General features: G+C 39.5%; 1 protein-coding gene across 4 annotated transcripts in view; it reads right to left on the bottom strand.

Moving 5' to 3' along the window:
• Positions 1 to 4,767: 4,767 nt before the first annotated feature.
• ABCB11 (ATP binding cassette subfamily B member 11) overlaps positions 4,768 to 21,977 on the bottom strand; it is a 118,923-nt gene continuing 101,713 nt past the window's right edge. For all 4 annotated transcript variants that reach the window (XM_067471774.1, XM_067471769.1, XM_060778567.2 and 1 more), the window contains exons 23-29: positions 20,314 to 20,517; positions 17,941 to 18,182; positions 17,037 to 17,193; positions 13,297 to 13,494; positions 8,910 to 9,116; positions 6,952 to 7,098; positions 4,768 to 5,268 (exon numbers count right to left, since the gene is read on the bottom strand). In XM_067471774.1, coding sequence (XP_067327875.1) covers positions 5,068 to 5,268; positions 6,952 to 7,098; positions 8,910 to 9,116; positions 13,297 to 13,494; positions 17,037 to 17,193; positions 17,941 to 18,182; positions 20,314 to 20,517 — 1,356 coding nt within the window. In that variant the 3' untranslated portion in view covers positions 4,768 to 5,067. The remainder of the gene's footprint in view (positions 5,269 to 6,951; positions 7,099 to 8,909; positions 9,117 to 13,296; positions 13,495 to 17,036; positions 17,194 to 17,940; positions 18,183 to 20,313; positions 20,518 to 21,977) is intronic.

Here is a 21,977-nt window from a genome sequence, read left to right as displayed (position 1 = left end):
GAAATAATGTAAATGTCTTGAACATCGCTCTCAAAGAGAGACACGTCAGAAAATATTGATGTTATCCATTTGAAGCTCTTTAGTACAAATGGATCAATAGCAGATGGGTCCAGAGAGAGAAGAAAAGCCAGCTATGGACATGGTCTTCATTCTGTCTACAGAGCACACTGAATAACCATATTCCTGTGTCTTTTTCATTTTCACAACAGGTTTACTAGGATAGTTGCTCGTATTATTGTTCAGCCTTTGTAGAAAAAGATATTTGATGTCTAAAAAGGATAAAAGGGGGGCACTGTGGCTCAGCGGGTTAAATGGCTAAGCTGCAAAACTTGCTGACTGGAAGGTCGGTGGTTCAAATTTGTGGGATGGGATGAGCTTCCGCTGTTAGCCCCAGCTTCTGCCAACATAGTAGTTCAAAAACATGCAGATATGAGTAGATCAATACATACCTCTTTAGCGGGAAGGTAACAGCGCTCCACGCAGTCATGCCAGCCACATGATCTAGGAGGTGTCTATGGACAATGCCAGCTCTTCAGCTTAGAATGAAGATGAGCACAACACCCAGAGTCAGACCTGACTAGACTTAATATCAAGAGGAAATCTTTATCTTTACCTTAAAAAGGACAAAAGCAGCAAATACGGACATTGGACACTGTACAGCTAAAAAAAATGTGGCCAATTTTACTCACTTCTGGACTTTTACACTCAGGCTTGTTCAGGAAGGCTTTGGGAAAACAGAGAAGATATATATGCTCATCAAGGCAGTATGCAATCTATTTTGAATCTGCATTTATAGTATGATTTTTAAAAACCCGAACTTGTGTATTAGATTGCTGGTTTCTATGATATCTTGTAATTGAGTAAACATATGTCCAGTTGTCCACACATTTCTATACATATAAAACATTCATTCTGAAGAGACATGCTTTTAGATGATCCTACATGTTTTTGAGCAGGCATTGTTTTTGAAGAAGTGTTCTGTCTTGTGTGTGGAAGAAGGATGGACATATCTTCTCAGATGGTGTCAACCACTTGTGGTCTTCATAAACACTTGTATAAATATAAAATACCATAACCATGTTTGTTTGTTTGTTTTTTCAAAGTGTGGTGTTTTTTATCAGGTCATATTTAAAATCGATCAAATTTACTCAATTAAGGGTGCATCTGCCCTATAGAATTAATGCAATTTGACACCACTTTAACTGCCAGGGTTCAAGTATATGGAATCCTTGGAGTTGTGGTTTGAGGAGGCACTAGCAGAGAAGGCAAAGACAGTGTATTGTCAAAGGTTTTCATGGCTGGAATCACTGCGTTGCTGTAAGTTTTTCGGGCTATATAGCCATGTTCTAGAAGCATTCTCTCCTGATGTTTCACCTGCATTTATGGCAGGCATCCTCAGAGCTTGTGAGGTGACCTCACAACCTTTGAGGATGCTTGCCATAGATGCAAGTGAAACGTCAGGAGAGAATGCTTCTAGAACATGGCCATACAGCCTGAAAAAGCTACAACAACACAAGACAAAAACATTATATAAGCCTCAACTGCCAAGTACCCCATAGTATTGACCCATGTCAGTTAAAATGGTGTCATACTGCATTAATTCTACAGTGTAGATGCACTCTAAGTTGGGTGAAGAACTGAAGGTTTTATCCACCTTCCTCCATTGATGTGAGAAGGGAGAGCTAGTATGATATTGTAGTTTAAGCACTGGACTGTGATTCTGGAGACCAGGGTTCAATCCCTGTTCAGACAGGGGCAGGTCACTATCAGCTTCAGAAAAAGGCAAACCCGCTCTGAATAAATCTTGTCCACCTGGCAAAGCCACCCGTGACTATTCCTTGCCTATGAAAAGCCATAAGTTGACAAACCACTTGAAGGCATATGCATTTTCCTTGAACTCTAACCTGTTCCTTCTTTCAGACACTCTTCCCTTCCAGCTCCCACATAAAAACCCTGATCCCGATGAAGTGTGAAAATGTCAACTCTAACTTTGAATTCCTCCAGTCCCTTCTTTTCCCAACTTTCTAGAGCAGGGGTCCTCAAACTAAGGCCCGGGGGCCGGATATGGCCCTCCAAGGTCATTTACCCGGCCCTCGCTCAGGGTCAACCCAAGTATGAAACTACTTGAAAGCACACAATAACAACAACAATCCTATCTGAACAGCCAAAAGCATGCCCACACTTTCCATTGCAATACTAATAAGTTTATATTTGTTAAAATTGTTCTTAATTTTAATTATTGTATTGTTTTTAAATGTTTTTGCACTATAAATAAGATATGTGCAGTGTGCATAGGAATTCATGTGTTTTGTTTTTTTAAATTATAATCTGGCCCGCCAACAGTTTGAGGGACTGTGACCTGGCCCTCTGTTTAAAAAGTTTGTGGACCCCTGTTCTAGAGGATGACTTGTTAATCTACAGTTAAGGTCCTAAAGTTTTCCTTTCCATCTCACCATCCAATAATGCAATCTGGGGCCTATTCACATTACATCACCATTATGATTGTTATTATGTCCCTTTAACTACTATTGTCCATCCAATGAAATCCTGGGATTGGCAGTTTAGAAGGGGATAGTTAGAAGTTTTAGCCAGAGAGCTCCAGTGGTTAACCAAACTCTTAAAACCCAGGATTCCATAAGATGGAACCATGACAGTTAAAGTGGAATAAAAGTGCTGTAATTGGGTATAGTGTGGATAAGCCCCCCTTTTTTTGTGGTGGGGATGTTTGTAATTTTGTAAACATTTCTAATATGGTCCTGTTAGGAGAACAGCATCCAATCCAAGAACTGACGGTTCTGGAATGGCACACAGTGAACTTAAGTTGCAAGGCATGATGAATTCCAACACAGAGTAAGGACTCCAGGGAATATTGTTCACCTCATGCCAATTGTCACCCCAATCACTCTTTCCCTTTTAGCAGTGCTCTCTGAAAACTGCTAATAGCTACACAAGGGAATTCTCAGTTTTAATTTAATATAATTAAAATTTTGCAAGCATGGATGTTTCCAAATAAAACCATGCATAATTAACAGATTTTGTTGACAAAATGATCCCCACCCCCCAAGTCTTATCTAAAATTTAGAGTTATGAAATGCCATTTGAATAAAGAGAATGCTTGTTGCAGAATTATCATATTCCTATAATTAATCACCCTTATTTATGATTCATCTTGTCATTGTTTGCCTTCAGGTTGTTTCCAGTTTATGGCAATCCTAAGGCAAACCTTAGGAGTTTTTCAGAGAAGGGCTGCCTTTGTCTTCCTTTGAGATTGAGGAAGTGTAGCATGCCCAGGGTCGCCCAATGAGTTTATATGGCCCAATGGGTATTTGAATTCTGGTATCAAGGGTTATAGTTGAATGCTCAAACCACTACACCATGCTGACCCTCATATCCATAATTTTAATGTGCTACATAGGTAAGTCACAACTGTCACTAATACTCAACTGAAATCGCATTAATGGACTAGCTCATAATAAAGTGCTTTGAATTAAAAGTTGAAAAACCAGGACATACATATGTAGCTCTAGTTCTTCTCTCTCATAATTATTGTAAATTCTAAAGAGCTGGAAAGGATCTTGTAGACTATCCAGCCCATTTCTTTGTTTGTTGCGGGCTCAGTAATGCAGAATTTGGCACATTATTCCTGACAGGTGATTATTGAGCTGAAATATCTCCATCAAAGAACTCACTGCTATTCACGACACTCTTCCTTGCTGCTGAACAGCTCTTTGAAAGGGAACTTTTGCGAATGCTTAGCTGAAATCTGCTTCCTGTCATTTCCACCCATCACTTCATCCTTGTCTTCTGGAACAACAAAAAAACTACCTGCATGATACCCTTTCAGATACTTGACAAATGCAGCTATGTTCTTCCTTATTCATTCCTTCTCCAAGGAGCCACCGGAGGCACAATGGGTTAAATCCTTGTGCCAGCAGGACTGCTGACAGAGAGATCAGCAGTTCAAATCTGGGAAGAGCAGGTTGAGCTCCCTCTGTCAGCTCCAGCTTCCTATGTGGGCATCCTGGGCAACGTCCTTGCAGACGGCCAATTCTCTCACACCAGAAGCAACTTGCAGTTTCTCAAGTTGCTCCTGATATGAAAAAAAAATCCCTCTCCAGATTAAATCTAGCAGTTCCTGATTTCCAGTTGGTGTCCAGAATTCTTACCAGTTTGAGCTTATTTGGATGTGCTCTAATTTCTTAAAGTACTTCTTGAAATGTGGCAACCAGGAATATGTCCATTACCCCAAATATACATTGACTGAAATGTAGTAGAACTGCTGCTTCATTTGCTTTTTTTTGTTAATGCAGTTAACAATGCATTTACTTTTTAACAATACCCAGCTATTTGGCCTCAAGGAGGCAGAATAGCCCAGTTTTCATTGTCTCATCCATTGAACTTTGCAATGTTTTCAAACACAGTGTCAAGGGTCTGGGCATAAGTCATATCCCAATGAACGGTCTCTTTCACAGAAACAAATATTCAATATGTTTATATACCTAGAAATTTGTGGGGGTACATGATTCCATTGTTTTCTTCACAATAAACCTATGAGGTAGGTTAGACTCAAAGAGTGGAGCATATTAATTTATAATAGAGGCGCTTATGGTGTTTTCTCTACACATAGAAAGTTTTTGATCTCAATATTTCCTTAATTAAAACAATTAAGTTCAGCAACATTGAAACATGTGGATGGGTGCTTCACTCTGGGTTCAGGACTGTCTTGCTCTTTTTTTACTACCTTCACCAAACTTGCATGTTGCGAAACTAGATTATTAGTTTAGATCTAGCCATAATCTATTTTAGATGACACTGAGCTGATTTTTTTCAAAATGTTCCTTAGAAGTCTTCATAGTTTCCTAGAGATATTGCCATTTTTCATAAAATGTAGTGCCAAAGTCATCAGGCTGCACCTTGTTCATACCATGTTTTCACCTGCACATGTATATTATTATAAAACAGCACAGCTCTTTTTTCCTAAAATAAAGAGTGCTGATATTCTTATACTGGTCTTCATAGTTCCCAAAGAAAAGTATGTCTGCCATGTCATACTGTGAGCGTGGAGGCTCAACTAATTGGTGCGCCAGTTGTAACAAGTTTGTAGTATGCTCCTTCCTGGGCCATTAGTTCTTCATGTGTGCCCTTTTCAATGATGACTCCTTGTGACATCACAGCTATAATATCTGAATTCTGAATGGTGGACAACCGGTGGGCGATTACAATGCAGGTTCGGCCTTCTCGAGCTTTATCAAGAGCAGCTTGCACTGTCTAAAGGCAAAAGAGACAAAAATAAATCCATAGACAAGAAAAGCTGTGAGTTGCTATAGAGTGACATTTTTAAGGTAGTGACTTGTCAACTGCCTTTCAATATAACAACCATGATTAATAGACAGAACTGTTCTGTTGTCAAAGACATTAATCATACATTCAAAAGGGGAAGAGGACAATACCTGATGCATACACACTTGAGTCTCTATGAGTTGAGCTTAGGGTTGAATATTTTGTTGCCCAAGACAGAACAGCAAATGCTTCCTTCTCTAAGTCAAAATTTCACTGTACTTGAGGCCAACAAGTACCAAATATTTTGGCAGTTGTGGGAAAAATATCCTACATGTTTGCTAACTGACAGTAGTAGTAGTAGTAGTAGTAATAATAATAATAATAATAATAATAATAATAATAATAACAATAAAATTTATTTATACCCCACCACCATTTCCCCAAGGGGACTCGGGGTGGCTTATATGAGGTCAAGCCCAACAACAAATCAGTAAAAAACAAAACAGCAAGCAAATAAAACAGTACAATTAATATAACTCACATATAAACAATAACACAGAGAATTTAAAACACAACAGTAATAATTCCAATAATAACAAGGATGAAATATCTCTCTACAAATCCTTGAAGCCTTATCATGGTGCATATAGAAAAGAAGAGACATAGGGATAAGACTGTCAAGTCCAATGATGAACATAACATACAAATTGAATTTAAACAAAAAGGTTAACGCTGTGGCCTTGCTGCTGCAGAACTATTTCTGTAGGATTGCCTCAAGTGATACAATGAAAATATAGAATGGGAGACAATCACAGAGAAATGGCTTTGCTTCAGCAATCAAAGAGAAAGAAAATGCTTAAATTTGGCTTTTTTGGAGGGGGAAAATACTCAGATTTTTGCATTCCCTTATATGCTGAGATACAGTCTTGTTCGAAGTTGGTTGTTTGCTCTATCACCCTATCAACCTCCCTTGTCATCTGAAAGTTTCCTCTGCTTAGTTGGAAAATAGAAGACATTAAGAGACCACCAGTTTTAAATGCATCAAAACATGTATCAACTTAGAGTGAGAAGTGATTTAGAGGAAACAGAATAGAAGTTGTGCATTCCAGTAAACCGAACGCTGATACCTCTGCACTGAACTTGCCATCTCTATTTGCAAAGACAGTCTCTATCTTGCACCTGAAGAGTCAAGGACCAATCCATGTCCTTGTTTCTTTTCTGTCCTATCCCCTATATTTTCCCTACCATCTTGTCTTTGCACCATTTCTGGAACTTTTTTAGTGGTTCTGATAAAATATATTAACCAAGTCTACATTCTATTCCTATTTGTGGATCAGAAATCTACTTTGCTTTTGCTTTTTATATATATAGGTTGATTCACATTTAAGAATGAACTCAGAAGTATAAAATCAATGTTCTAATACTAACAGTGTTCCTCAGATAGATTAACCAAAATGTAATTTTGGTACTCAGGGTTTTTTTTTTTACACGGATGAGAACTGACAAAAAAGATGTGTTTTGCAGTGATTCACATATGATGAGCTGATGCTGCTGAAATTCAAGGCAGAGCATGCAAATATGAACCAAGTGTGGGTAGCCTTTAGGAAATACATTATCCAACTTGCTCCCTGATTGTCAATCCACAAACAATTTACTTCCAGTCCTATTTACCTGTTCACTTTCAGTATCAAGGGCAGATGTTGCTTCATCCAATAATAAGATCTTGGGATCTCGAACAATGGCTCGCGCTATAGCAATCCGTTGCTTTTGCCCACGAGAGAGCAGTGCTCCCTGAGCTCCAACATTAGTTTCATATTTCTGGAAGACATAAAATGTCTGAATTTTAAGTGGCACTCTTTATCATCAGAACAGCGAAAAGCAAAGTAAAGATTCTGTCGCTTGTAGGGGAAATGAAGCATGAACCATTTTATTGCAGTTTTATTGGTAGTATGACCTACTTCTGGGCTTACGAAGTAGTCCTTTATTCCTTATTGGGGAAGGGAGATTGTCAATGGCTTAGGTTAATGGAGAAGAAACTTTGGATAATTGGAACAGGAAACTTTTATTAGTCCTAGGATGTGAAAGCTGGATATTTATAGCTGAATGCTAAAATTACACCCATTAATGCTAAAATCCTAAAATGCGCCTACTTCCGAGAAAACATGTACAAAGCTGACCTGGAAGTAATAGTCTACTGGATGCTTTTCAAATATGAATGGATTTAAACAGACAGACAGGGTGAACTTTGGGGATCATAAATAACCTCACCACCCAATGTCATCCACCCAGTGCCTCTCAACCACTGGTACTCATATCACCTGTCATATTATTTGAAAAACACCAATCAGTTTAACTTCCTGATTATCAGGGTTTGGAGCCTTTCTTCCAATGCATGGTCACAGGCAATCCAAGATTCAAGCTGTAGTCTGTCCAAGGAAAAGGGGAAACCAAAGCAAATTCCAGTGTCTGTTCCATAAGATCAAATACACAGAGTCTCATCAAAAAGTCCAAGTCTGTGATCCCAAGAGCATGGTTCAAGGTTCATGGCATGAGGATCACCAATAAGATTATCAGCTGTAGCAGCAATACAAGAATTGCTTCCAGCAAAGAGCTGTTACAAACACCAGCCCTTTATGCTGCTTGTGAAAAGTCCTTACAGCCACAAGATCCTCTTTTGAGCCAGCCAATTGGACCTTCGCAGCTGGGTGGCATCAACCATATGCTGAAGCTGGGCAGGGAGAGTTAACTCCTATTCTTTCTCCTGAAGAGCCTCATCCTGCCCAGACTCAGATGCTTCCATTCCCGGAGGGTCCTGCTCCTGCTCAGCAGTAGCAATCTCTACAATGTCAGGCTGCTCATCCAACTTGGGCTCGGATTCTGCTGCTGGGAAACAAAACACCTCCTCCCCATCATTCTCATCTTAATCCAAGTTCCTTACACCGATGAAAATAAGTGACTAGACCTCCACAATTCAATCTGGAGTCATGTGAAAGCCAGGAGAAAACCCATGTGCCTGACAGCAGAGACGTAGCCAAGAGCACTTGGACCAAGACTGGTCCCTGAAAGGCACTTTGTGGCCCTCTAATTGTCAAGTCAGAAGTAAAAAGGAAATAATGGAGGGACCAGAGGGTATCGCAGTATCTTCCAACAGACTGCAATTGGGGAACGTGTAGCTCTCCCAATGTTGTCACAATCAAGTTCCCATCAATTGGCATAGCTCGTAGATAGGTGGGATTTAAGGCTTTGGCCCACTGACCCTGGAGTTATTTCTCTAAATAATCCACAAAATTGCTTTATATTGTGTACTTTCTTGTCCCATATTCCCCATGAGCAGGTCTGGTTAGGTTACACAAAACCAATTACCATTTTATACTCACAATTGCCCTTTTAGTCTCAAAGGTGGTGACTAGCATAAAATTACTCAATGAGCAGAGAATTGAATTTGAGTCTTCACATTCTCGGTTCAACATTCTAAATGTCACAAAACACTCTCTAACAATCAGCTGATGGTCAAGTTGCTAAAGGACAAACAAATCTATAACATATTTCAACATACAGTGGCTGTTCTTAGGTTTATAGCCCTGTATGCCTTTTCTAAACATTGCTATGATTAAGAAAAAGTTGCTTACATCAGGAAGTGACATGACAAAGTCATGTAGCTGGGCTTTCTTGGCTGCTGCTATCACTTTATCCATAGAAATATCTCTGGTATTATCACCATATCGAATATTTTCAGCAATACTACAGTCAAACAGCACAGGTTCTTGAGACACTATTCCAATTTTGGATCTCAGAAAGCAGATGTTGACTTTCCTGGTGTCATGTCCATCTATCAGCTGTATATCAAAAGCACAAAACATATAAATCATATTTATTTCAGGATGGGGGAGTCTCAATTTTAGAATTTAAACAAATTGCATGTTGTACTGATGGGCTTGAAGTAATTGTGATTAAAATAACCTTTGCTGAACACAGCCTCATGTAATTAAGTACAAAGTTTCACTGAGCTCACATGAGTAGCATATATCAAATAATTATGGCCTGTTCTTCATTACAGAAATGTTGCTGTGTGAACTATGGCTGTTCAAAATTGTCTTTTTGTTGTAGTAGAGTCTGATAGCAACGCTACAACTGGTAGTGAGCGTACTGGAAGAAGGAAGAGGAGTGCTCAGGAGTTAGATGAGGAGCAACAGAGGAAGAGGATCCGGGAGATATTGATGTCACCCACGGATGAAGATTACTTCGAAGGGTTTTCTAAGAGTGAAATAAGTGACGAGGAGGAAGGAGTTACAGTGGATGGGAATAGGGGAACTAAGACAGTTACTCGGGAGCAGGAATCAGATGAGGAGCGACAGAGAAAGAAGATTCGGGATATACTTACTGCTCCCACAGAAGAGGAAGATTTCAAGGGTTTCTCAGGGAATGATGGGTCTGGGAGTGATGGGGATGAGGATGAATCATTGGATTGGACTAAGGTAAAAGAGGTTCAGGATGTGTGTACTCAACCAATGTCTAGTGACACGTTTGCAGGGTTTTCTGGTGGTGGGGATTGGCAATCAGGAGATACTGGGGATTCTTGGAGAGAACTAATTCTTGACAAGAGGTGGAAGAGTTGGAAGGATGGGCGTCGGCATTCAGGTGAAGAAGTTAAGCCAGCTGTAAGTGATGATGATGGGGTGGAGAGCAGCTCATCATCGGATGATGAGTTGTAAGATAAAAGTAGGCACTGAAATGATAGAACTTTGCAGTAGGCAAAGTGTTGGTTTTGTGCCTTGGATCTTGTCGCTGCTGCTTTTGTGTTGGGCTTGGGTCTTGGATCTGAAGGTTGCTGTTTACCTTCGTGTTACAACTCGGCTTGGATTCTTGTGAGTGCGGATTTCCCCTTTCCTTGACTTCAGACTGCTTTTGATGATGACGCTGCCTCCTGGACTTTGGAACCTCGCAACTTTGGACTCGACTTTCTTCAACTTTGGACAGCATTGGACCACGGCTCTTTCTTCATGGCTCTTTGTTTGATCATCCTTTGTTTGCTGTGTGATTTTGCAGGATTTTGCAAGTACTTGAATTTAGTTCGGATCTTTTTCCTGGATAATCCGGATTATTGCTTTAATTTGCTTTTCAAGCTAAATTTACTGCTACTTTTGAGTTTTTGACGAGAGACACTGAAGCAAGTGTCTCTGAGTCTCTTTTGCTTTGTATCAATAAACTATTCTTTTGGACATGCTCCTGAGTCTGGCTCTTTAAGGCATCTGGGTTCCGACACTGTTCCTCATACACTTTTCTCTGGTTTCTTTCAGATAGCTAGTCAGTATTCCGTTGCCATTAAATCATGTCTAGTATTCACTAGGTAGTATGTCTCCTAGCTTGCTTCCCCTAAATGTTTTTTTCTTTTTCTGTTAACTCAGATTTGCTGATATTTTTCTTCCCGTTTGTTGGCAGTGCCATAGTCCAAACATTGGACTCATAATCTGAAACTAAATAAAAGGACTATTGATACATTCAACCAGACAATTTGTTTTGTAGATTCTATGAAATCAACTTTTATCCGCAGTGATTCAAGTATAAAATAAGACTATTATATGGAATTTCTGAAATTGTTCATTTGAATTTATTCAGGATATGTCTCCAGTGGAGTCCAATGGAACCATGCTTAACCATTTAAAAAGTGTGTTTGTGGTAGTAATTTGCAACAATGATTTCCTATGGATCGCATTTAAAATATATGAATTTATGGGTCCTGTTCAAGTGTTGCTTACCTCTCCTTTTTCAACACAGGAGCAACTCCATAGTTACTTTCTTCTCATAGAAAGAAAGGCAACTGAAGAGCAAAAGTTCATATGTGTGTGGAGGTAATCCACACAAACAAGAAAATCAAGGACTATGCTCACATGGAAACCTTCTAAATGAATAGCAAAATCTCCTCTCATGTGTATTGTCATGTGAAGAAAGTGGTGAAAGAAGGTGATGGAGCCATGCATTACCCTTGCTCCTCTGCTAAAGAAGCCAGGTTAACAACTAAGCAGGAGAAGAGTTTCCATGACCAAAAAAGAGCTTCCCCTGTTCACACTACCATCAATAGCAATCAATGTCTGTCTGTGTGAGTGTGTGTGTGTGTGAGAGAGAGAGACAGACATACAGACAGAGGATTGCAATAGGATAGGGGAGGGTTAATCATCCCCTGTATATATGCTATGATTCCAATTCAATTCACACACCATTTACTATTACTAGAACAATGGTGAAGAGCTAGGGCATGATCAAAGTATGAGAAATTCTGCCTCTGTGGGAGGAAGTGGAGGGAGAGATTTCCCCTTCTCATAACATTGAGGATCCCAATGAAGTTTTTCAGAAGGAGATTCAAAAGATACAAAGGGAAATAATTCTTCAGTGCAGCATACAGTTAAACTTAAGGAAGTTGCTTCACATGGTGAAGAGCTTGGATAATGGCCAAATTGAAGAAGGATGGGGCTATCAATTGTTATTAGTTATGACAGGTAAATACAAGGGTAAGTCAAAATTATCTGCACTCTGGTTATATTAAAACTCCTGCTGGCCTCACTATCTTATCAGCACTTTCCGTACAAAGTTGCTGTCTCCCCAGTCACTGCTGTAGAGTTTTGAAAGTATTGTATCAATTATTTGCAACTGCGGTGAAAGAAAAATGGTGGCCCCCTTGTGATCTCCACTATAGAAGAACAGCGTGTAGTGATACGTTCAGCAATGAACAGTACTCATTACAGTGAGATTCTCACTGAAGTCTAAAATTCAGACTAAACACAGAGGACTGATATAAAAAGGTGTTATGTTATTGCTTGACATATTGTTGCATGCCTATTCTGTTGACACTCTCCAAAAACCTTGTTTTGAAGTGTTAAAGCATCCTCACTATAGTCCTGATCTTGCCCCATCAGAGTGTCACTTGTTTGGATCCCTGAAAGAAGCCCCATGAGGACGAAGATTCATGTTTCATGGAGAGGCAAAGATATTGGTGCATTTGTGGCACACAACTCAATCTAAAACGTTTTTAAATAAGGGAATATGAAAGCTTGTTGACAAATGGACAAAGCAGAGAGAATCTGTAAAATTGTGTACTTGTCTTTTCTGAAAGTTGATTAAAATAAATTCTACAGAGTGAAGATCATTTTTTTTACTCTGCCTCAGTTCAGAGGCACAATGGCTCGCAATTCTGGTTTCTAGAGGCAAAGAATAGGAGATGACTTTCTCTCCAAATTCTGATGGTAATTGTGACGAATAATCACCTGAATTAGACAGACATTTGGTCTGATTCAGCATGACATTTTAATGTTCTTCTGATTATTTGCTATGGGATATGTACACGCAGAGGCGGCCCTAGGTAATTTTCAATGGTAATAAACAGTATTTTGGCACCCCCCCCCCCCCAACCAATCATTGATATATATTTTCTGTTCGTCATGGGAGTTCTGCGTGCCATATTTGGTTCAATTCCATTGCTGGTGGAGTTCAGAATGCTCTTTGATTTTAGGTGAACTATACATCCCAGTAACTACAACTCGCAAGGTCTATTTTCTCCCAAGAGCACCTCAAGAGCACCCCTGGGCAAAATCAACTATATTGCGAATGCTTACTTTGCGTAATGGGTTGAGCCGTCCCTGTGTACATGGACTAGATTTAGGCCACCATGTCTATGTGCCAATAGGCTAGATGTCAGGCTTTTCACTTGAGGAGATGCTCTTTTATGTGTGACTCAAGAGTTCAAACAAGGGTCCCTTGTACAAAGTTTGATGTTTTAGCTTCCAAATTAACCTTCCTAGATAAAGATGCTTATCGGGAATGTTAAACAATAGAAAGCTACAGAGCCTGTATTTTGTTTTGTTAACCATTAAAAGGTAGACACACGTCTTTCAGACATATGAAGCAGCCTATTATTTTACAGTTAGACATATTGTACAATTTTTTTGTAAAATCAACAAAGAATGGAAGATTCACTGTATTCATCAGTATCATTTTGCTATAAAAACAAGGAGAGCTGCTTACCACGTTTCCTTCATCAGGATCGTAAAATCGTTCCAGAAGTTGGACACATGTACTTTTGCCGCATCCGCTGCTTCCCACAAAAGCAAGGGTCTGTCCAGATTTTACTGACACTGAAAGACTCTTTAGCACTTTGACATCAGGACGAGTGGGATAGGTGAATGTACATTTCAGAAATTCAATACTTCCCCGGAAATTATCCTGGAAAGACAATGAATGGTATTTGGTCTTATTGGCCTCACAAATGAGTCTTATGCAGCTAAGACCAAAATCCATGAATGCTCAAGTCCCGTTATATACAATGACATACTGAAATAGAGTCCCTTAAATAAAATGGCAAAATTAAAGTTTACATTTTGGAATCATTAAATATATATTTGTGCTGTGATGTTTAAATCTGTGGATACAGTCTGTGAATACAAAGGGCCAACTGTACTTGGAAATGTGTTTTTAAAAGAGTTGGGAAACATCTTTTTTTGAATGCAGAGCTTGTAAAAGTGAATTTCTAACTGAAGACATATTTTATGTTAGACTTGATGCTGGTGTATTATATGAAAGATATGAGCTGTTGAATGCGGAGGTTGCTTAATGTATCACACCAGAAGACATTACCAGAGCTCCAGTAACCATGGTATGACCAAAAGGCCATATCTACATATCTGAACTGGTCTCAGATTGACCATAATAGCAGCCACATGCACCAGGATCAAACTTCTGTGATATCACATCAGTGTCCAGATGGTCCAGCTGGCTGAGACAGCATTAGTCCCAGGGTCTATTCCCTTAGGAGAGCTTGGCCATGGTGGTCACATCTGCTAAGTAATCCCTTCTTTCCTGTTGATTTTGTGGGTGCCCCGCCATGTTGATACAACTGTCCAGGCTCTTGCAATGCTCTATGGCAGTGGTTCCCAACTAGATGTTTTTGGCCTACAACTCCCAGAAATCCCAGCCAGTTTACCAGTTGTTAGGATTTCTGCAAGTTGAAGGCCATAAACATCTGGGGACCCCAGGTTGAGAACCACTGCTCTATGGCCAGTGAGGAACATGAAAATGAGCCATTCCTTTTACTGATGCTCGATATATGGACAATGGAGTGGGGAGAATAGAACTTCAACCAGCTATCCAGACAAGGAGAAGTATCCCCTACTTCTGGTTAGTGTTAAGGCTTTAAAAACTCTTAAAACTCTGGATCCTTATCAGAAGTGATTAAGTCATGCATTATAAAGTCATGCATTATGAAGACTGTTCAGTCCTGATATCTCAGTTAAAGTCCTAATATTCCAGGGTCTTGAATGCTCCTAACTTGGCAACCCCTAGTTAGAAAAAAGGATTTTGCCAAAATGCTAGATGAAGGATTCTCAATGCATCTGGAAAAAACTAAAATGCAACACAGTATATCCTGAAATAGTATGTGGTGCAGGTGGAGGTGAGCTGAACCATCAGTTGTTTAAGTCTACAGTAAAATGTTGAAGTGCAGTATTGTAGAATTGTGCAAGTGAAACATAACAGACGAAACAAGAGGATATCTATTGCAGAAGAGTAATGTGCAATGATGACCAGATGGCTTTCACCACTTGAGGGAGCACTCCTTCCAGATAATGGTTCAGCATTTCTTTTGGCCTCAATACTCAAGGATTCTGAGATTTGTAGGCCAGCAACCTCTTGGGACCCAAGTCTGCTGTAACCTGTTGGTCTTTCAAATGCCACAAGACTCATTGTTAGTTTTGATGTGACAAAGCAAATCGTCCCCCACTTTAGATATTAGTCTTAGGAGCCCATTTCCTTAATTTTTTAGTGGATATAGGAATGCCAGCATATTTTCTGAGTAGTTTTAAATAATAAGAATAAGATTTTATTTTCTCAATCTAAGCTGCCCAGAAAGGCTAATAACACACTTTGGTAGCAGATGAAAATCAAAAGAAAGGTATCAAAGGCAGTGTCCAGTTGCTGTCCTTAAAAAGTCCCATGACGGGGTTTGTCCTATCCATGATTTATCTTACCAGAAAGGGGATTAAATGTCCAATGGAGCTTGCTTTCTAAGTAAATATATTACACGGCTAAGTATGTCATTTAACGAGTCAGCTTTTCCCTTTCCTTTAAATAATACGCAACATTAAATAAGGAAAGAAAATGATATGGGATTTCTAAAATATTTCTATTTTAAGTACTCTCTGACTTCCTCATATTTGCATCATTACAAAAAGAAGTAAAACATTAATATTTGCTTTCATTACTCATAAAGGTGTAAATGACCTTTGTATCATTTATCACTATAGTTTCCGGGTTGTAGCACACTGCTGCTAGTCACAAGGCAAAATCAACATTTATTGTTGAGATGACAGAGCTATCAAACAATAAAAAGTTCACCAATTGATTCATTTTCATCCAATACTATATATAGTATATCATGCTTAAAAGGCATTGATATTTGCCTTGCGTTACTCATAAAGGTGTACATGAGATTTGTATCATTTATCACTATAGTTTCTGGGGTGCAGCACACTGCTGTTAGTTACAAGGAAAAATCAACATCCATGACCTGGAATCAGAAAAATCAGGATTCCAGATAGCTTTCCAGATAGCTAAAGCTCTCAATTTTCACTTGCAGGAAGGTGGCAAAACTGGTTATGTATGTGTGGCTGGCATACTCCACTCATTAGTTCAACATGCTTTCTGATTAACTGGATCAGGGTTTTACACTGTTGATAGTTGCAATTATCAGGTAGAAAAAAATGTTGATAACAATTCCAGCACCCACCCAGCTAGAGACAAGATATTGCAGAATGTTTTAAAATGATGGACTCAATTTCAAAGGAGAATATTTCACTATGGCTATGTTACAATTATGCAAAAAGTTAGTTTACTGAGTTATCAATTTATCAAGTTTTGTGAACCATTTTGAGGCAGAAACAAATCTAAAAAATAACTGCAAATGGAGAATATCTCATTAGACCTTATGTTATGGGATTGCAATTTTGTGAATGTCTGGCACTAGGGGCTGTTTGTGTGTTGGGAGAGGCATCTAGCTGTCATCATTTGGAACTCTATGGCCCATCCTTTCATGTGGTAAGAGCTTCATTTATGAGCAGTTCATAATTGCAAATATATAGCGATCTCAAATTGGCTCAATGTATTGTCGAAGGCTTTCATGGCTGGAATCACTGGGTTGTTGTACGTTTTTTCGGGCTATATGGCCATGAATGCCTCTAGACCATGGCCATATAGCCCGAAAAAACCTACAACAACCCAAATTGGCTCAATCTTTTTGAAACACCTTGTAGGTAAGTTTAAATGTACACTTGTGAGAAGTGACAGACTTTGCATTTCTAGGTGCAAAGATTACTGCAGATGCAGATTGCAGCCAGGAAATCAGAAGACGCTTACTTCTTGGGAGGGAGCAATAACCAATCTCGATATCTTGAGTTTCCTTCTAAAGGATAGGAGGGAGGTGGCCAATCTGATGTCCCTGGGGAGGGAATTCCACAGGCGGGGGGCCACTGCTGAGGAGGCCCTGTCCCTCATCCCCACCAATCATGTTTGCTATGGCGGTGGAATTGAGAACAGGGCCTCTCCAGATGATCTTAAACTTTGTGATGGTTTGCAACAGGAGATACGTTCGGACAGGTAGCCTGGGCCAGAACCATTTAGGGCTTTAAAGGTTAAAACCAGCACTTTGTTGCCAGTGTGATGTCTCTACTCTTCATTATTTTATCGAGATTGATAATACTAATCTTTGTTCTTACCCATTTCTCTCCAATGTCACTATAAACACTTATTTGGGGAATCCGATCCACCAGCTGAAAAAACCGTGCTGCAGCTATTTTTGCTTTGGCATAATTTGGTGTATAGGAAGACGCTCTTCCTAAAGCAGTTCCACTGGTGACAATGGAGGAGATCACTCTGAAAAAAAAATGGAAAAAGTCCTTAGTTGATGAGATGCTTAAGAAAAGCCATGTAGAACAGACCACGACCCTTGTACCAGCAGAAGCCAGCCAGTAGTGCAAAGGAAGACCACAGCAAGATATTAAGCCAAGGGTTCTTCATCTCCAACTAACTGGAATTCAAAAGAACATTGCCTCTTAATATGGTGGTTGCATAGACTCTATGCTTAGGGTTCTCTTTAAGCAATTCTGGGGAGTACATTGCTTGCAGACATGTGGACATCCCTGCCCATTTTCAAGCCACCTCTGCTTCTGAAGTTGCCACCACAAAACTGTACTAAAGAGTGATTAATGTTTAATACATGCACCTTCATATACTCTTGGGACTGCAACTCTATCAACCCTAGGCAATATAGCCAATACTGGGGGATGCTGAGAGCCAAAGTCAAGTAACAGTCCAGAACATGTGATTCCCATCCTGCTTTAAAACAAGGTAGATGAAAGACACATGCCTTGTTTTCAAACTAAAGTACTTTCAGATTCAAAATAAGAGGTATACTCTTCATGCACCTTGTTTTAAAGATAAATTGTGAAGGAAGGAGTTGTTCATGCCGCTGCTACAGAAAATTTAGGGAAATGGCAGAAGGCCTTAATCAAACTCCCAAAACCTGTCCACCTGTGGCTCATAAGAAAACTATTATTTTCCTGTGATTCTATGTCTTCTTACCTATGCTGCACATCTGTATTTCTTTCTGTATCTTCTTACCTGAATACAAAGCTGTAGTGAAGTCCTTCCTGGTCAACCAAATACCCCCCATATCGATATGAGACAGAGTTGGCTATAAACAAGACACACTGTGCAAAGCCAAAGCAAACTCCATAAACATTTGCTTTTTTGATGGCTGCTCGGTATGGGATTTCCAGCTTTCTCTCATAGGCTTCAATAAATGTCTTTTCCTTCCCAATTCCAGCTACAGTCCTGATATTTGTGAGGGCTTCATTGGAAATCTGTTCAAAAAGCAAAGGGTGGAGGGTAGTGTGAGTAAGGGAAGATAATATATTAGATTTCCAAAATGTATGGGCCATCCATCCATCTGGATAGCTTTAGGCCAATGATTCTAGCCTTTCTGGGCAACCAAAGGAGTAATCACCCATTATCTGATGTCCCCTCACACCAAGTAAGAACTGTTATTGCTCTAAGGATGGCTTACACGATAGACTTCCCATATTTGCATACCTAACATTTATGGACTTGATGAATCATGGAATTGGTTAACATGTCCTCTCTAGTAATCTGTAGGTTCCCCAATATAATTTTATTGCCGACTTCCAGCAGGAACTGACCACAGAATCATGCCAGAGTACCTAGGAATGCCCTAGAAAAATATTCCCCCACTTTGATGGGCTCCTGTGCCCTCAACCCCAGTAAATGTACTGGGCAGGACTGCTATAATAATTCCTAGTATGGGTTCTCCTGTCTGAGTAAATATTATAATGAACAGCCACACTTTGTCACCAGAGAGCAACAAACAACTGCCTGTGCATGCCCAAACACGCTGTCTCCTTAATCTTCATTACGTTCTCCAATTGTTGGTATTAACCATGATAACCATGAGCACATTCTTTCCCTTCTTCTCCCCTTTTTTCTATGCTGTCAGAATGTTGTTCCTACGTCAGTTATGCTGAGTAGGGTAGATAATATCTTGTCACTCTGAATACTGCAGAAAGAATAGCATTTTCAGTTGCATCTTAGAAGCAACTGAAAAAGTGAGACTACAGGGACATTGGGAAAGTTAGAGGGTAAAATGGGCTTGGATCTATAATATAAAAGTGTATAAAATCAAGGAACTGTAAAAAAATAAATAAAACCCTGACTAGATCCTACACACAGGGAAGAGAGTTCAAGGGACACGTGACATTCAAGAATCAATATATATGCATTGATAATGCCTAGGTGAACTACAAATTAAGCACAGCAAACATAAGGAATTTAAATAAGGGGAATAAAAGAATCAAAAGGCAAAAACTTTCAACACAGAGAGTTTTTGAAGGGCAGCAGGGAGCAATGAAAAGAAGAGGCCCATGATCCAAGTTTGGAACATGGCCTGTGAAATATGCTTTGGCCCTGGGTGAGTTTCAGCATGCAGTAGTGGTTTCGGTGTTGGACTATGATTCTCAAGACAAAGGTTTGAGCCCTTATTCAACCATGGGCTTGGCCTCATGTTAGCCGCCCCGAGTCCCCTTCAGGGAGATGGTAGCGGGTTATAAATAAAGTTTATTATTATTATTTATTATATTGAGGAAGCCATGCTTTCTCAACCTTAAAGGATGCCAACATATTCTCCTCTGAACATATTTTGCCAAGAAAAATGTGATCGTTCACCTTCGAGTCACCTTGAAGGGACGCAACAACAATTGCTAATGTGGTTGCTATTCAAAGTATTGTCCTCTGCTTAATGTCTTACATGTCTTACACTTGTTCCTCAGTTCTCTTTGCTCCTGCTAAGTTGAACACTTGGCCACCTTGCTTTCCAATTCTTAAACTATATGATGCATTAAGTAAATTAGGATTGCTCTGCTTTTTTGCTTTCACAAGGAAATACACGAGTATATAAGGCCAGTATGGGTAAGGGCCATCCCACACAAGTAAGGGATATTTAAAACTTTCCCCTCAGTTTTTTAATCCCACAAACATTGCTCCTCTAAAAAGGAAAGAGAAAAGATAGAGGAGCATTCATTATCAATGGAGGCTTTCTCTTGCTCTCTTTTTAAAGCCTCCACAATAAAGTTGCTAGAGTGAAAAATACAGATGGCTCGTGTACCTTTAATTGTTGTGTAGAAGAAAGAGGGAATTGCAGCAGGTATTGCTTGTTACCTGGTTGCATGTCATCTGTTAAAAAGCTAAAATCCTTCTAATGTACAACTGACAGGAATCCCCTCCAATTTTCAACCATACAAATGAGGTTCTGGTAATAGTGGATTTAGCGGGGGAAATCCAGGAGGGTATATATATCAACCTGTGTGACCTCTGTCAGGTCTGAAATGTCTGTTAATTCTGTCTGCTTAAACTATTACTCAATGTCTCCTTGAAGCTTAAATTAGGCTTTAAAAACAGAAAGAAAGAAGAAAGGTTTGTTACCCTCCCAGAAGCATCCATTGCTTCCTTGTCCTGAGATGCAAACCCTGTCAACATCCGAGATTGCACCATTCCAGATAAAGCCAAAAATGGCAAAAAGCAGGTTATGACTAAGCTGAGCTTCCAGCTGAAGTAGAAAGCAATAATAATGGCCACTCCAATGTTGGTGAGGGAGTTCACAATCATTCCTATCTGGGTTCCAGTTGCCTTCAAGGGAAGCAAAACAACAAGAGATCAGCAAGCAGGTTCACCCACGTGAAATACTACTGGGGGGCTCTTCCCTCAGAACTGTAGGAGCATGAAACCTATTGTACAGGAGGAGTCACAGTTTCCATCTTAGCTCCTTGCCAGCTTTCTCTGGCTCCTAGAAGATGGAACAAAGATATTTGTACCTCTGCAATACTGTACCCCTGCAAAAATATTTTGTACCTTTGCAAGGTTTGATATCTTTCTGTAAAAACTGGGCCATTGGTGACATAGATGAGAGGGGCTGATATTTCTGAACCATTCTTTTTGGCCCATTTCCCCTGACTTCTACAAATTGGGGTAATCACCCCAGATATGTTGGCCATGTAGCCCGCTTTACCAAATACTGTCTTCCATTTAAATGTGTTTTCTATTTGTAGACTCTCCAGTCCATGTCCATTTTGAAGAAGAAGAACCATAGTACAAATGTAAGCTGGGACTCTTGAAATTGGCCATCAACTGTTAGCTCCTAGGCAGCTGACTAAACAAGAAGGGACACTTGTTACCATCTTCTGGTTTATATTTCTGTTCAAACGATAGTGGTGATTTATAATTTACAGTTATGCATGTAAAGGAAAAGGCCCCTGTATTTTAATGTCATATAGAAAAGGAAATTTCAGCAGATGCTGCTTGTTATCTCTAATTTCAGATGACAAGACAGGTCTGCAATGAAAGAAAGGACCAACATAATGAACTCACATGGACCTTCTATACAACAGAGAAAGTAAACATCAGAAAAAAGGGTTCTGCTTCTGTTGTATCCTTAATGTGCTTGGTTTTTACATGTAGAGTTTAGAATTATTTTCCCTGGAATATTGCAACTTCGTATCTGTTGGAAAGGTTGTCTTCCCTAAAAGATAAATGCCTTCTTTGTGGCTACACCCAGATTATGGAAATTCTTGTTCTGTGAAATGTCATTTACCCCTTTTTGCTATTTTTCATTGGTTACTGAAGAACATTTAATTCCAGCAGAAGTTGGCTATATATATGACAAGACACAGGGCAGGCAGTGTTTTAACTGTCAACTTTCTCTTCTTGGGAGATTGTTTTACAAGAAATTGTGGTTTTTAAAGTATATCATGTGATGCACTTCCACTAGAAGAACAGAATATACTTTAAAAATATATACAATAACATATTTAAAAACAGATAATCTCAACCAACCATCTACAGATGTCAACAGTATAAGCCAACCACAGGTTTCGCAACATAGGGGAAATTGGTTCTTAGACTCTTGGGCTGATTATACATTTGATGTTTATTCAACCCCAGTGTCAGGTTTTAAAGGGAAAAAAAACAGAAAAGAGAAGAGAAGAAAGTGCTTTATCCTTTCTCTCAAACTATTTCTTTTCTTCTGAAATTACACACCTTAGGTGTTTAGTCTTTTCCAGAGTTTGTGCTTCAAAGAAGCTGATAATTAC

The sequence above is a fragment of the Anolis sagrei genome, chromosome 1 (genome assembly GCF_037176765.1).
Source record: "Anolis sagrei isolate rAnoSag1 chromosome 1, rAnoSag1.mat, whole genome shotgun sequence".
Taxonomy (NCBI): Eukaryota; Metazoa; Chordata; class Lepidosauria; order Squamata; family Dactyloidae; genus Anolis; species Anolis sagrei.
Note: the sequence above shows the minus strand (reverse complement) of the source record. Positions and strands in the feature narration are given on the sequence as shown.